We start from the raw sequence: 13,799 nt of genomic DNA on the forward strand, positions 1-13,799 counted from the left end.
AGTTGCAAGTGAAAGACATGATAATCTGTTCAGACTCGAGCTCTGCACTATTGTCTATACAGAACTGTCGGTCTTCTAGTGGAGGATTTGATAAAGGAAATGTATGAAAGTTTGTACAGACTCCATAGAAGAGGTTTTAGTATCTTATTTCTGTGGATTCCAGCGCACCGGGGGATAAACGGTAATGACGAGGCGCACCCACTGGCAAAGCAGGGCTTCCGTCTAATGATCCTCCTGTAGATACACTCCTGTAGCAAAGAAAAGGCAAAGTCAAGGAATATCAAGGCAGAACGGCAGAATGACAGGGGGCTTATATTGATATTCCAGAAGCCACATGGAGGCCACATGCAGAAAACAGGACTTCTATGGTTTTCTTTCAAAAATGGCTTGTTCCACTATACGTATATACACACAGCTTGATGGTCCCGGGTTCGATTCCCACTTGGACGGGACCTTTCTGTGAGGAGTTTGCATTTCTCCCCGTGTCTGTGTAGGTTAGTGGTAAGTGGCCCCCATGCTGGCAGCTCACTGCTCCTACAGGCTCCTGGGTCAAATGCAGAGCACTCATTTCACTACAGAGATTTCTCTACAGAGATAACTTAACTTAAATAACTACATTTAAAGGAATAGGACTCTGACCAGTCCGGCCCAAGTTAGTGTGAACACACGCATTCACAAAGTCATATTTTGACATCAATTTATAATAGGCCTAATGTTTATTGTGTGATTGCTGTGTCACCAATGAACAACAGAGCTGTTAAACAATTAGAATAGAGATGTTTTGTTTTGCTGCTCCGCTGTGCAATTGCAAAGCTGGTGGCCCTCAAGCCAGCAGCCCTTCTGTGCTCCTCCAGAATGGACCTATGGCCAGTCCGCCCCTGTCTTCACGCGTGCCCTCAAATGTTTCATACACCAAGGAGACGCCCTGTCCCCACTGCTGTTCTGCATAGGTCTGAACCCCCCCTGGCCACAGATGTTAAGACACGAAAGCTCCTAACCATGCACGGAGGGTTCCACCCCAAATCCAGCACTCTGAGACTGTATGCTATGTATGTATGTATGTATGTATGTATGTATGCTATGTATGTATGTATGTATGTATGTATGTATGTATGGATGGATGTATGGATGTATGGATGTATGTATGTATGTATGTACATATATATATATATATATATATATATATATATATATATATATATATATATACATATGTTTTAGTTATTTATTATATTCATAGCACGTAGGTTCATGGGTTAAGCTCTGGTCTGGTGTGTTGTTCACACTCCGATACAGTAGGGGGCGGAAATGTAAAACCGTAAAACCTCCAAATAAGAAATGTTTATCCTGCGCATGCGCAGTAGAGTCTTTGCGGCAAAATGGCTACGCCCGTGGATCTGGAGCTGAAGAAGGTTTGACTTTTGTTCATTTTTACGCCTTTAATTAATTTTTTCACAACTGTAAACCGCGCGAAGGGGAAGCGGGGGCAGGACGGAGTGTTCCTGGACATAAGGCGGATGAAAAGCGCAGCACAGACCAGGCTGAAAGAAGAGAATGAAGCCGCCATGCTGCCGATGTCCACACTCCACACCTATGTTTATGTGAACCCTCCAAAGCAAACCTCAGCTACAGCCCGGAGCATGATGCTAGCATGAAGCATCATGCTCTATAGCATGTTTTCACTTCTACTGGACAATCTGCTGAAAAAACATCCACATTTAGACTCCACTTAATGTGTGTGCGATGAATAAGTGAATATTCTGCCGTGAAACGGTGTGATAGATCGTCTAGTGCTCGGTTATCTCGTGACACAGCTGGCTCGTCAGCTTTGTTGACAATAGGCTACCACGCTCCCTAACGAGACTCCAGCAACACCCGACTGTCTCCTCAGTGCTCACCATTACCTGGACATGATTCAGCTCACAGAGAAGCCATGTGTTCGAGCATGTCCCAGTTGATTCAGCTGCAATGCAAATGAAGAGCTAAACAGCTGTTTGTGGGCGTGGCCTTCTGGGTTACCATGATGTAACCAGACAATGAAAGTAACATCTCTGATGTGATCTATATGCTCATTATGCCTCATTATGCCTCATTAGGACTGGAGCTGAGTGGCTGCTTCCTTTAGACCAGTGCAATTTCAATAATCGTTTGCAAAAACAAGAAATACGACATGGAGAATACATGTAATCCACTAATATTGGCTTTGGCGATGTCATTTCAGTTGTCAGTTGGTGCAACAGCTCAGGTCATGGACTCTGATGCCAGAGTTTGCTGGTTCGAAACCAGCAGAGGGAGTTCACAAAGATGTATTGATTGCAGATACAGTAGTTCAACAATAGGTTCATTCAATCTTGAATTGCAAGGATTTGTCTTTACTTATCCCTAAGAGTGGAGGCCAGGCAACACTGCCACAGGTGCCCTGCTGTGGATGTTTGTAGAACACTGAGAGGGATCGCTCGAGCCTTGTTTTGTCTTACACATATGGGGGAAATGCACATTTATGTTAACACAATGAGGAAAAGCAGTGGATGTCCTGCATGGCGCGTGTGTGCTTGTAGAATTGGCATTGCTGCTGAGACAGTTCTGCTGAATCAACCTGGAACATGCACGGCTGCTTTCAACCAAACACGTAGCTTCTCAAATCACTTCTCTGTGAGCTGCAGCGTCCAAGTTTGCTCCATCGATGTCCAGGTAAGGGTGCGCTGAAGTGGTAACCACTGAGGAGACGATCTAATATGTTGTTTGAGAGGAAATCTAAGCTTTGTTGAGTCTCGTTTGGTAGCGTGGTAGCCTATCGTCGAGCCAGCTGTGTCACCAGAAAACCGAGCACCAGACGATCTAAAACAACGGAGTGACATCACCCTCAGCGAGGCCACGCCCCCTTGTATGACATGTTGCCGTATGTATCTAATTTATTCAACTGTACGGGAGAGAAACAGTTTTTTAAATACATTTCCCAAAAATGTGGAAACTTGAACGTGATTTAGCATTGAGCATTTAGCTCGGAGGACACTTCTATACGCTCCTTTGTATCTGAAGTAAATTGTCTAAAGGTCTGTACATTTATGACTGATTTCTAACTAGCCTGCTGTAAATGTGGTCGATGTGTTGACAACAGCTGAAAACATCTGAATCGTTAATATTTGAGATATTTGGTGGCTAATGCTAACGGCTATAGGGAAAATAGATTTTCTGTAATTGATGCCTTGACACTTTTCAGATGGAAAAGTCTACCGGACTAGCTTATTTGCAAACTGTCCGCATGCATAAGGATCGAACGACGTTTCTCCTTTTTATTTCTATTATTAGAACAGGCTCCTCTGGCTACTTCCTGACACAGCCTAAATTAAAAAATAACAGTCGATAAAATCAAAACAACAGAAGAGAACTTGAATCAACGTTTAGGCGAGTGTGTTTTGTGTCATGTTGTATTGAGAAAACATGCTTGAAGCTAAAAGCTGAATCCGACACTGACTCCACGCTGAAGGCTGTGGGGTTTCACTGTGTTGGACGTGAGCGCAGGCTTGTAATGCACAGAGCAGACAGAACAGGACTAAAGAATGACTCTTCTTACTCCAGGCATTCGGCGAGCTGCAGGAGAAGGTTCTGGACACGCAGCAGAAAGTCAAAATGGCCGACCTCCAGATCGAGCAGCTGAGTCGGGTCCAAAAGCACGCGCAGTTGACCCACAAGGAGATCAGCGTTCTGCCTGACAACACCCGGCTGTACGAGGGCGTGGGCCGCATGTAAGAGACAATATACAATGTTGATTTGTTTTTTCATCTTCATTCTTTATACAGTCACTACATTTCAGATGTACTGGGTCAATGTGCTCAATTGCACCTCTTAAACACGCTAATGACTAAGGATTGATTGATCGTCAATGTAAGCCATTAGTAAAGGGACTATACAGAGTTCTAAAATGCAAAAATGAAGTATTTTCCTCCCCCTGCATGCTCCAGCCATGTCCTTGTGTGTACACTGTGTTCCAAATTATTATGCAAATTGTATTTCAGTGTCAAAAAGGTAAAAAAAAAAAGCGGTTTTCAATGAAACTCATGGATGGTTTTGTGTCTCAGGGCTCTTTGAATCACTGACATTAATCTCAGACGCCTGTGATGATTAGTTTTCAGGTTAAGCCCAGTTAAGGGAAAAACTACTGAAAAAGGGTGTTCCACATTATTAAGCAGACCATCATTTTCAAGCAATATGGGAAAGAAAAAGGGTCTCTGCTGATAAAAAGCGTGAAATAGTTGAATTCCTTGGACTAGGAATGAAAACCTTCGATATTACATATACCGTAAATTCTCTAATACTGGCCTGTATTCCTTCAGCAGCTGGGTCACTAACAGTGGCCGGGTTCGCGACTGGCGGAGGCAAATAAACGCTGGTCTCTAAAACAGGCCGGGGATTTTATTAGAAACTATGGCGGTAGAATTATTCCACATGTTAGGAATTTGTCTCATACTCGTGTAAAAGATAACTCACGTGCAGGAAGTAACAAACGGGAACCCGGGCTGATGGGGAACGCTGGAGGAGCTGATCCCAGCGTAACTTTCACACAGATTTAGCCACTTTTCAAACCTCCTCAGACTATTTTTGGAAAAAGCAACAAATGTTGTGTGACCCTCCAGGGTTTTAATAAAGTCACGTCGCGTCTTCAAAGCACGTCCAGCTGCTCCGTGTGCAGGTCAGTCCCACGCCTCAAAATAACTCCTCCCATCAGCGCGAGCGTCTCGTCTTCTCTCGGGTCAGTCTCATGATCGATCACAAACACAAACGCTCCGTCTAAACTCAAGATAACAAATCCCCGTCCGCGGTAAAAATGAAAGAGAAACCTGCAGTGACATTGATGTAAATGTTCCACTAATAGCAACAAAACTCTTCCTGTTACAAAATAACCCTACAAAATAAAAGGAGTCAATGTTCCAGCCGCTGGGAGAGGGTTTGCAAAGTAAATTAATAAATGACCTAGTATTTTAGGTTCAAATGGACACAAATCTCACTTTTCTTCATTCTACTTGTAGTCCGTTTTGCTCAAATAGAAATAAAGGCCTGTCTCTAATTTTGGCCTGGTTCCAATAAAGGCCTGGTCCTTGATGTGCTTGAGTAAATTATTATTAGTAAAATTATTATAGTAAATTATATTATATTAGAGAATTTACGGTATATATACTGTTAAGAGATTTGTGGCGGATTCAGAGCACACATGGGTTTGTGCAGATAAAAGCACCATATAGACGGTTTCTGCCAGACTATAACATCAGATTAAGAGAACAGCTGCTACAAAGCAGCACACAGGTATTTGAAGCTGCTGTGCCTCTGGAGTGTCTCGAACATCAAGGTGTAGGACCCTCCAGAGGCTGCAGTTGTGCATAAACCTTTCAGTAAATATGACCTCCCAATTGCTGCAAATTGATGCCTTGACACTGATGCCTTCAGAGTTGTCCTTTGGTCCTGTCCAGGTTCATCCTTCAGTCCAAAGAAGAGATCAATAACCAGCTGATGGACAAACGGAGGACGGCTGACGAGAAGATCCAAGAACTAGAGGTCAGAATACAACCGTCAACAATCTAAACACCACAGTTTTACATGTTAAGATAATATGAGTTCATTTGTGCCACAGAGAACTTTGTGTCCGTTTTTCTTTCATGTGGATAATGTGCAGAGGCAAACAGTTGAAGATGAACTTCAACTGTTTGAAGTTCATCAAATCGATAGTCAATACAAGTGAAGCTGTAAAGCCGACACTTCTCTCTCGCTCGCTGGAGCGTGTTTGACAAAGCAGAGCGGCTTCCCATGGACAGATCAAAACAGTTGAGATTTTAACGTTTCTCTGAGTTTTCAAATGGATAAAATTGGTCCAAGGACGGCTGAGAAACATCCTGTTAAAGTCTTCAATCCAAGAACCAAGCGATCTATCTGTTTCAAAACGTGTCAACAATGTTGACGTTGAAACTGAGATATTTAGGCAAAAATGGTCTGGGTGGCTGCCACTCTATAGCTAAATTCCAAAACGCCCTTGATTCAAATAGGACACAGTATCTTCTGATGTACAGAACCTGATTTGGAATTTCACATTACGTACCAATCCTTTACTGTCTCTGTCCACTCTGATGAAACAACTGAAGCAATTAGTAGAACGACAGTTCTAAAACAAAGTGAATGCCGACTAAGTTTAGTGTCGCATCAATATATTTATCAATCATATGTGCACTACAAAAGTGGCTTGTTTGAGTTTATTAATAAGAGAATCTGCGTGTCCTATTTCCCACAAACTGCCGCGCTTCGCCACTGTCCCGTGAACTGTCAGCTTCTTCACCATGTTTATCTGAAAAAACAAACAAACAACTGAACACATTGAGTTTTTGGGATTCAGCTGTAGAGTGCCAGCAATCCAGACCATTTATTCATGATATTTGTTGCACCAGTGTATTCTATGTTATAGCTATGGACACATGCTGTGGCTCATTTGAAAGCTGAGTCTAAGCTCTCTGTAAGTGAAAACCGTTTAATTCTACGTGCCTCGGTTCCTGTGAAATTCTAAGCTAAAAAGGGGCTAGTTTTGATCAAAATCAGTTTTTTTTTCTAGAAACAGAGATATCACATGTTTTATGAAACATGCTCCATTTGAGCCTTTTAGATTTGGGTAAAGCCAAACTAAAGAAAATATGCTGGGCTAAGGTGGGGGTTAATATGAACCAAACAGAAACATAAATTAGATGCATTAAATCCACACATTTTCCATTTTACAGCAATAGAGTATTAGGGGAATATGAATATGTTTTTAAGTAGTTGTATCATCAGTTAAACAGATCTGTGTGTATCTTCTGTCTCCGCTCAGTGGGAAAAGTGGGCGGAGCAAACATGCAGGCACAGCAGACAGGAACTGTAGTTCAGAGACACTTCAGCGGCTGTAGCCTCTGAGTCCACACCAGTTTGATAAAACACTGCCCAGAACGAGCTGCTCTGCAGAAATGAGCTTCTGCTCCCTGTTCAGCAGCGCGACTCCTAAAAGTCTGCGTGGAAAAGAAAGAACCTCACGAACAAACCACATCACAAGAGAAAAGATCCATCTAAATGCACACGCACTTTATCAGATATAAGTCAAATCAGGTCCAGGAGCAGAAAGAGAGAAATGAGACTGAAGGACAGAGGCTGAAGGAGGACGGAGCAGGTGCTACACACTGAAGTCAGGCCCGGGAGGGGGGGCAGCAGCCCCCACAGGAGCGCTGGATTCCATGACTATGCACAGATTGATTCTGTGGCACCGCCACAAATGAGTCTAAATGTCCAGATTGTGACATTTCTCAAGTTGTTGATTTTTTCAGTTCTGTTCACCAGAGCTCCCAAAATCACACAGACATTAGAGTGTCTAGTTTTGTAATAAAAAAAAACCTTTTTCGATTTTTGGCACTTAACACATTGAGTGCCAAAAACCTAATGGTTCATATTTCGCCCCAATGCGTTTAGGCCTGGAGACCAGTTGGAGACTTGGGCTGGTCCCCTGGAGATAAGGAGTCTCCACGTGCGCTCTCAAGCAGTTGCGGCAACATTGTGAACACCATTTGCTGTGCTCAACCTGTGAGACGTTTCTGTGATGTCTCTGCAACGTCTATGTTTACATGGTCAGAAACACCAGATAACTCACTAATGAACTGATGCATCATTCACATTCTTACCAGAAATCCCTCCAATCCAAAACTCTAAAAATCCAAATCTGCTCTGGCTCATGTAGAGCAACTGAAATATCCCCCTGCCCCCCCCCCCCCCCCCCCCCCCCCTTTCAGTCATTCTCAGCTGCAGAACCAGGTGGAGAATGACTGACCTGCAACTGCTCCATGTGGCAGCAGCTTCCTGTACTTGGCACTACAGCAGAGGTTGAGAAACCTTAAGGTCTGGGCTTCAAACTGTCAGCTCTGTGTTGTCTATTTCTTTAGTAATTGCTAAAGTAAAGTAAAACACAAAGAGCACAAACTGAGCTTCAACTTATTCAAAATGTAAGCGTGAAGAGAAGGAGCAGTGATTTGAAACAGTCAATAATCAGAGCTGGGAGTCGAACTCAAAACACTGAGGATGGACTAATGTTCTGCCAAATGTGCAGCACCTCAACCACTTAATCACACTGTACTTTCTCTACAAACACACCCCAACATCCCCCCTGTCCCGCCTCACCCCGACATCCCCCCCTGTCCCGCCTCACCCCAACATCCCGCCCTGTCCCGCCTCACCCCGACATCCCCCCCTGTCCCGCCTCACCCCGACATCCCCCCCGTCCCGCCTCACCCCGACATCCCCCCCTGTCCCGCCTCACCCCGACATCCCCCCCTGTCCCGCCTCACCCCGACATCCCCCCCTGTCCCACCTCACCCCGACATCCCCCACTGTCTCCCTCTTGTCTCCCTCTTGTCTCCCTCTGCTCTCCCTCTGCTCTCCCTCTGCTCTCCCTCTGCTCTCCCTCTGATCTCCCTCTGGTCTCCCTCTGGTCTCCCTCTGCTCTCCCTCTGATCTCCCTCTGCTCTCCCTCTGATCTCCCTCTGATCTCCCTCTGCTCTCCCTCTGCTCTCCCTCTGATCTCCCTCTGCTCTCCCTCTGATCTCCCTCTGGTCTCCCTCTGCTCTCCCTCTGATCTCCCTCTGCTCTCCCTCTGCTCTCCCTCTGATCTCCCTCTGGTCTCCCTCTGGTCTCCCTCTGCTCTCCCTCTGATCTCCCTCTGCTCTCCCTCTGATCTCCCTCTGCTCTCCCTCTGCTCTCCCTCTGATCTCCCTCTGGTCTCCCTCTGATCTCCCTCTGGTCTCCCTCTGGTCTCCCTCTGCTCTCCCTCTGATCTCCCTCTGATCTCCCTCTGCTCTCCCTCTGCTCTCCCTCTGCTCTCCCTCTGCTCTCCCTCTGGTCTCCCTCTGCTCTCCCTCTGCTCTCCCTCTTGTCTCCCTCTGCTCTCCCTCTGGTCTCCCTCTGCTCTCCCTCTGCTCTCCCTCTGCTCTCCCTCTGGTCTCCCTCTGCTCTCCCTCTGCTCTCCCTCTGCTCTCCCTCTTGTCTCCCTCTGCTCTCCCTCTGCTCTCCCTCTGCTCTCCCTCTGCTCTCCCTCTGGTCTCCCTCTGCTCTCCCTCTGCTCTCCCTCTTGTCTCCCTCTTGTCTCCCTCTTGTCTCCCTCTGGTCTCCCTCTGCTCTCCCTCTGCTCTCCCTCTTGTCTCCCTCTGCTCTCCCTCTGCTCTCCCTCTGCTCTCCCTCTTGTCTCCCTCTGCTCTCCCTCTGCTCTCCCTCTGCTCTCCCTCTGCTCTCCCTCTGGTCTCCCTCTGCTCTCCCTCTGCTCTCCCTCTTGTCTCCCTCTTGTCTCCCTCTGGTCTCCCTCTGGTCTCCCTCTGGTCTCCCTCTGGTCTCCCTCTGGTCTCCCTCTGCTCTCCCTCTGCTCTCCCTCTGCTCTCCCTCTGATCTCCCTCTGGTCTCCCTCTGGTCTCCCTCTGATCTCCCTCTGCTCTCCCTCTGATCTCCCTCTGGTCTCCCTCTGCTCTCCCTCTGCTCTCCCTCTGATCTCCCTCTGCTCTCCCTCTTGTCTCCCTCTGCTCTCCCTCTGCTCTCCCTCTGATCTCCCTCTGATCTCCCTCTGCTCTCCCTCTTGTCTCCCTCTGCTCTCCCTCTGCTCTCCCTCTTGTCTCCCTCTGTTCTCCCTCTGGTCTCCCTCTGCTCTCCCTCTGCTCTCCCTCTGGTCTCCCTCTGCTCTCCCTCTGCTCTCCCTCTTGTCTCCCTCTGCTCTCCCTCTGCTCTCCCTCTGCTCTCCCTCTTGTCTCCCTCTGCTCTCCCTCTGCTCTCCCTCTGCTCTCCCTCTTGTCTCCCTCTGCTCTCCCTCTGGTCTCCCTCTGGTCTCCCTCTGGTCTCCCTCTGGTCTCCCTCTGCTCTCCCTCTGCTCTCCCTCTTGTCTCCCTCTTGTCTCCCTCTGGTCTCCCTCTGGTCTCCCTCTGGTCTCCCTCTGGTCTCCCTCTTGTCTCCCTCTGCTCTCCCTCTGGTCTCCCTCTGGTCTCCCTCTGGTCTCCCTCTGCTCTCCCTCTGGTCTCCCTCTGGTCTCCCTCTGGTCTCCCTCTGCTCTCCCTCTGCTCTCCCTCTGCTCTCCCTCTGCTCTCCCTCTGCTCTCCCTCTGCTCTCCCTCTGCTCTCCCTCTGCTCTCCCTCTGCTCTCCCTCTGGTCTCCCTCTGGTCTCCCTCTGCTCTCCCTCTGGTCTCCCTCTGCTCTCCCTCTGCTCTCCCTCTGCTCTCCCTCTGCTCTCCCTCTGGTCTCCCTCTTGTCTCCCTCTGGTCTCCCTCTGGTCTCCCTCTGCTCTCCCTCTGGTCTCCCTCTGGTCTCCCTCTGGTCTCCCTCTGGTCTCCCTCTGGTCTCCCTCTGGTCTCCCTCTGCTCTCCCTCTGCTCTCCCTCTGCTCTCCCTCTGCTCTCCCTCTGGTCTCCCTCTGGTCTCCCTCTGCTCTCCCTCTGGTCTCCCTCTTGTCTCCCTCTGCTCTCCCTCTGCTCTCCCTCTGCTCTCCCTCTGGTCTCCCTCTGGTCTCCCTCTGGTCTCCCTCTGGTCTCCCTCTTGTCTCCCTCTGGTCTCCCTCTTGTCTCCCTCTGCTCTCCCTCTTGTCTCCCTCTGCTCTCCCTCTGCTCTCCCTCTGCTCTCCCTCTGCTCTCCCTCTGCTCTCCCTCTGGTCTCCCTCTGGTCTCCCTCTGGTCTCCCTCTGGTCTCCCTCTTGTCTCCCTCTGGTCTCCCTCTTGTCTCCCTCTGCTCTCCCTCTTGTCTCCCTCTGCTCTCCCTCTGCTCTCCCTCTGGTCTCCCTCTGGTCTCCCTCTGCTCTCCCTCTGCTCTCCCTCTGCTCTCCCTCTGCTCTCCCTCTGCTCTCCCTCTGGTCTCCCTCTGGTCTCCCTCTGCTCTCCCTCTGCTCTCCCTCTGCTCTCCCTCTGCTCTCCCTCTGGTCTCCCTCTGGTCTCCCTCTGCTCTCCCTCTGATCTCCCTCTGATCTCCCTCTGGTCTCCCTCTGCTCTCCCTCTGCTCTCCCTCTGGTCTCCCTCTGCTCTCCCTCTGATCTCCCTCTGCTCTCCCTCTGCTCTCCCTCTGGTCTCCCTCTGCTCTCCCTCTGATCTCCCTCTGATCTCCCTCTGGTCTCCCTCTGCTCTCCCTCTGGTCTCCCTCTGGTCTCCCTCTGCTCTCCCTCTTGTCTCCCTCTGGTCTCCCTCTGCTCTCCCTCTGATCTCCCTCTGCTCTCCCTCTTGTCTCCCTCTGATCTCCCTCTGCTCTCCCTCTGATCTCCCTCTGGTCTCCCTCTGGTCTCCCTCTTGTCTCCCTCTGGTCTCCCTCTGGTCTCCCTCTGGTCTCCCTCTGGTCTCCCTCTGGTCTCCCTCTGGTCTCCCTCTGGTCTCCCTCTGCTCTCCCTCTGGTCTCCCTCTGGTCTCCCTCTGCTCTCCCTCTGCTCTCCCTCTTGTCTCCCTCTGGTCTCCCTCTGGTCTCCCTCTGCTCTCCCTCTGGTCTCCCTCTGGTCTCCCTCTGGTCTCCCTCTGGTCTCCCTCTGGTCTCCCTCTGCTCTCCCTCTTGTCTCCCTCTGGTCTCCCTCTTGTCTCCCTCTTGTCTCCCTCTGGTCTCCCTCTGGTCTCCCTCTGGTCTCCCTCTGGTCTCCCTCTTGTCTCCCTCTTGTCTCCCTCTGGTCTCCCTCTTGTCTCCCTCTGGTCTCCCTCTGGTCTCCCTCTTGTCTCCCTCTGGTCTCCCTCTTGTCTCCCTCTTGTCTCCCTCTGGTCTCCCTCTTGTCTCCCTCTGGTCTCCCTCTGGTCTCCCTCTGGTCTCCCTCTGGTCTCCCTCTGGTCTCCCTCTTGTCTCCCTCTTGTCTCCCTCTGCTCTCCCTCTGGTCTCCCTCTGCTCTCCCTCTGGTCTCCCTCTGGTCTCCCTCTTGTCTCCCTCTGGTCTCCCTCTTGTCTCCCTCTGGTCTCCCTCTTGTCTCCCTCTGCTCTCCCTCTGGTCTCCCTCTGCTCTCCCTCTGGTCTCCCTCTGCTCTCCCTCTTGTCTCCCTCTGGTCTCCCTCTGGTCTCCCTCTGGTCTCCCTCTTGTCTCCCTCTTGTCTCCCTCTGGTCTCCCTCTTGTCTCCCTCTGGTCTCCCTCTTGTCTCCCTCTGCTCTCCCTCTGGTCTCCCTCTGCTCTCCCTCTGGTCTCCCTCTGCTCTCCCTCTTGTCTCCCTCTGGTCTCCCTCTGGTCTCCCTCTGGTCTCCCTCTTGTCTCCCTCTTGTCTCCCTCTGGTCTCCCTCTTGTCTCCCTCTGGTCTCCCTCTGGTCTCCCTCTGGTCTCCAGGCCGGTGAGATTGGCTCTTTTAATGCGTGCAATCAAAACATGCAAAACTAATGGTGGATCAAAGACTTACTGTGGAGCTTTTGAAAATTCACAGCAGTTTGCTCATTTTAGATAGACTAGTAATAATATTCTATTTCCTGTTGTTCTGTTTTCTTTTCTTTTTTCTACACAAGGATAAAAGCTTAAAGATAAAAGATAACATTGTGAATAATGTAGAACAGTACGGAGACTGCCGGGGACATGACGAGAATTTTTAAAGTTTTGCGAAATAACGCAATCATATGTGGGTATAGAGCGAGGCCGCTGACGTATAGACTCTACTATCATCCTGAATTAACTGACCTTTATTTCGAATTGGGTTTAAAATACAAAGAATTAAGATTAGTGCTGCCAACAGACATGGTGTTAATGTAGCCTAAAGACATCTTATTACGTATTACGTGGAAGCTACGAGGTCTTGGAGGGCGTCCCAGAGTCATGAGAGGCAATCTGGGTACAGAGAATTGTTGCAAGGATTTCAAATTAGCACAGCCAGGCCTCGAGATCAGGAGTGGGGGGCACTCTCCGATGTCTCGCTGACAAAACTGGCCTGAATTTACGACAACAAAAATGTACCCCAAACATACACTGAAGACGCTGTAAGCAGACTCGTTTTCTACTGAACCCTGGTGGCTCCGTAGAAAAGACATCCTTATTCCATCAGCTCACATTCTAGAATTTGGTGATGCCATTATGTCAGATGGAGGTCAAGGGCCAATACAACGGTTTCGTAGAGAAGAAATGTCCCAAAGGAAAATGGACAAATGGATCATTATGTGGAAGTGATTGGATTCAAGTCCTTAGTATTGACCGACATCACACGAAGGTTTTTGAATATTGTCTCCACTTTTGACGCCTGTGAGTGAAAATCATTGGCCCTGAGTTTACTGAACATGGTGTTCTTGTTTCTCGTGGATCGTCCCAGTGCCTGATATCGAGCTTCTGTTGTTGATCTGACTGTACCACAGTTGCTGGTGTTTTCTAATTGTTTGTAAATGTTTGTTTTCAGCAAAAGAAGCAGTATCTGGAGCGCAGCGTGAAGGAAGCCGAGGACAACATCCGAGAGATGCTCATGTCGCGACGAGCTCAATAAAGACCCACTTATTCATCTGTCAGTCGGAACTCCTGTGCTCAGTCCTGCTTTTGCATCTTTATTTCTTATTTCAAAGTTACTGTATAGTCAATGAGCAAACAAACTTTAAATAAACCACTCTTTTATTTGAATCTTCTGCGTTAAACACATGCCCTCCACCGACACCGTTCTCAAAGGTTCTTTTTGCATATTGGGAAAGAAGTCAGTACAGTTTTATAATACTACATAATAAATATTTGGCACCATTGGAGGTTATATGAACACTTTTATTTTCATCAAACCTGATGCCAAGGAAACATTTCAACACTTTCCATTAAGGCGAGACTCGGCAGGGGAACGAGGAAAAATGAAGTGGAGAGATGTCTTTG

At 48.6% G+C, this 13,799-nt stretch overlaps 1 protein-coding gene across 1 annotated transcript; it reads left to right on the forward strand.

Annotated features, from left to right (window-relative positions):
- The first annotated feature begins 1,346 nt into the window (after positions 1-1,346).
- pfdn1 (prefoldin subunit 1) lies at positions 1,347-13,502 on the forward strand. Its single transcript, XM_079566079.1, has 4 exons — positions 1,347-1,412; positions 3,580-3,746; positions 5,466-5,550; positions 13,348-13,502. The coding sequence occupies exons 1-4, from the start codon at positions 1,380-1,382 to the stop codon at positions 13,429-13,431; spliced, it is 369 nt and encodes a 122-aa protein (XP_079422205.1). The 5' UTR covers positions 1,347-1,379; the 3' UTR covers positions 13,432-13,502.
- Positions 13,503-13,799: the final 297 nt, after the last annotated feature.

This window comes from Gobius niger (assembly GCF_951799975.1).
Source record: "Gobius niger genome assembly, chromosome: 11".
Classification (NCBI taxonomy): Eukaryota; Metazoa; Chordata; class Actinopteri; order Gobiiformes; family Gobiidae; genus Gobius; species Gobius niger.

What these genes read in the sequence shown, in the direction of transcription:
- pfdn1 (XM_079566079.1), top strand. Translation starts at nt 1,380, where the DNA reads ATGGCTACGCCCGTGGATCTGGAGCTGAAGAAG. An exon ending in TGGATCTGGAGCTGAAGAAG is followed by an intron (nt 1,413 to 3,579) that starts GTTTGACTTTTG and finishes TTCTTACTCCAG; the next exon opens with GCATTCGGCGAGCTGCAGGA. An exon ending in AGAAGATCCAAGAACTAGAG is followed by an intron (nt 5,551 to 13,347) that starts GTCAGAATACAA and finishes GTTTGTTTTCAG; the next exon opens with CAAAAGAAGCAGTATCTGGA.